Below are 990 nucleotides of genomic sequence, written 5' to 3' on the forward strand. Positions count from 1 at the left end.
GTCGCTGCGCCCGCAGGTAAGCGCCTCGGTGGCCGCCTCCGCTCGCCAGGAAAGCCCGCGCCCTGAGGGGCCTGGGCCGCCAGGGGCCGCCCCGGGCGAGAAGGAGGCGCCGGGACCGGCCGGGCCGCTGCCCCCGCCCCTCGGGCCCTACTGTCCGTCTGTGTGTCCTGGCCGGTCAGCCTGTCAGGGGTCCGAGCGCTGCTGTCGCCCGCCTACTCAGCGGTCCGGGAACCCCCGCGGCGTTCTGCATCCGCGGCCGGTCCGGCGGGGCCCAGTATCCGGCCCGCGGCCCTCTCTCAGTAGGGGCACCCCGGGGCTCCGCGAGGGAAAAACTCAAGGACACGGGGACTCTGGAGGGTCAGCATCGCGTGCGGTCCGAGCGGGGGTCGTTCTGTCCAAGCTAGCGGGGCTGGGTCGGCCGGAGAGTGTTGGCTTTGGGCCGAGGGCCAGGAGTCGGAGGAGCTGTCAGTCTGCTCCGACAGGAGAGCTGAGAGATGCCTGTGGATCCTCGCCGGCCGGATCCGGTTCGGGGCGGGCGAGGACCGAGGTCGGCGGGCTTCCTGGCCCAGCCGAGGGTCGGAGGTGCGAAGGGCGGGGAGCTGTCAGCCGCGTCCTCCGGGCTGGCTCCGGCTGCGGGAGCTGCGCCGGGACAACTCACGTGTGCCGCCGGAAACGGGCGGGCAGAGCTTGTTTCCAGCCTCCGACGGGGGCGGGGGACTCTGGGCACTGAGGTGAGCCGGGGGCCGGGAGGGCTTGGACACGTGGGCACGGCTGTGGGCCAGCCCCAGAGGAATGAAAAGGGGTTTCTAGGAGATAGGTGAACCCCAGAACGTCTCCACATTGGAAAGGAATTTAAAAGTCATCTAGGATCCGTTTCTCTCGCCCCGTACCAAAGTAGCTTCGAAAATCCCAAATTCTACCCTAATAATTTGACCAGTCTATTTGAAGATCTTCTCCAGTGACGGGAAACTAATCTCTTCCCTAGGAAAC

General features: G+C 67.6%; 1 protein-coding gene across 1 annotated transcript in view; it reads left to right on the plus strand.

The window, feature by feature from the left end:
* LOC105004984 (collagen alpha-1(I) chain-like) overlaps positions 1 to 730 on the plus strand; it is a 38644-nt gene extending 37914 nt beyond the window's left edge. The window contains exon 3 of the mRNA XM_010862808.1: positions 17 to 730. Within this exon, the coding sequence (XP_010861110.1) occupies positions 17 to 730 (714 nt within the window). The remainder of the gene's footprint in view (positions 1 to 16) is intronic.
* Positions 731 to 990: the final 260 nt, after the last annotated feature.

This window comes from Bison bison, unplaced genomic scaffold (genome assembly GCF_000754665.1).
Source record: "Bison bison bison isolate TAMUID 2011002044 unplaced genomic scaffold, Bison_UMD1.0 scf7180017864484, whole genome shotgun sequence".
Taxonomy (NCBI): domain Eukaryota; kingdom Metazoa; phylum Chordata; class Mammalia; order Artiodactyla; family Bovidae; genus Bison; species Bison bison.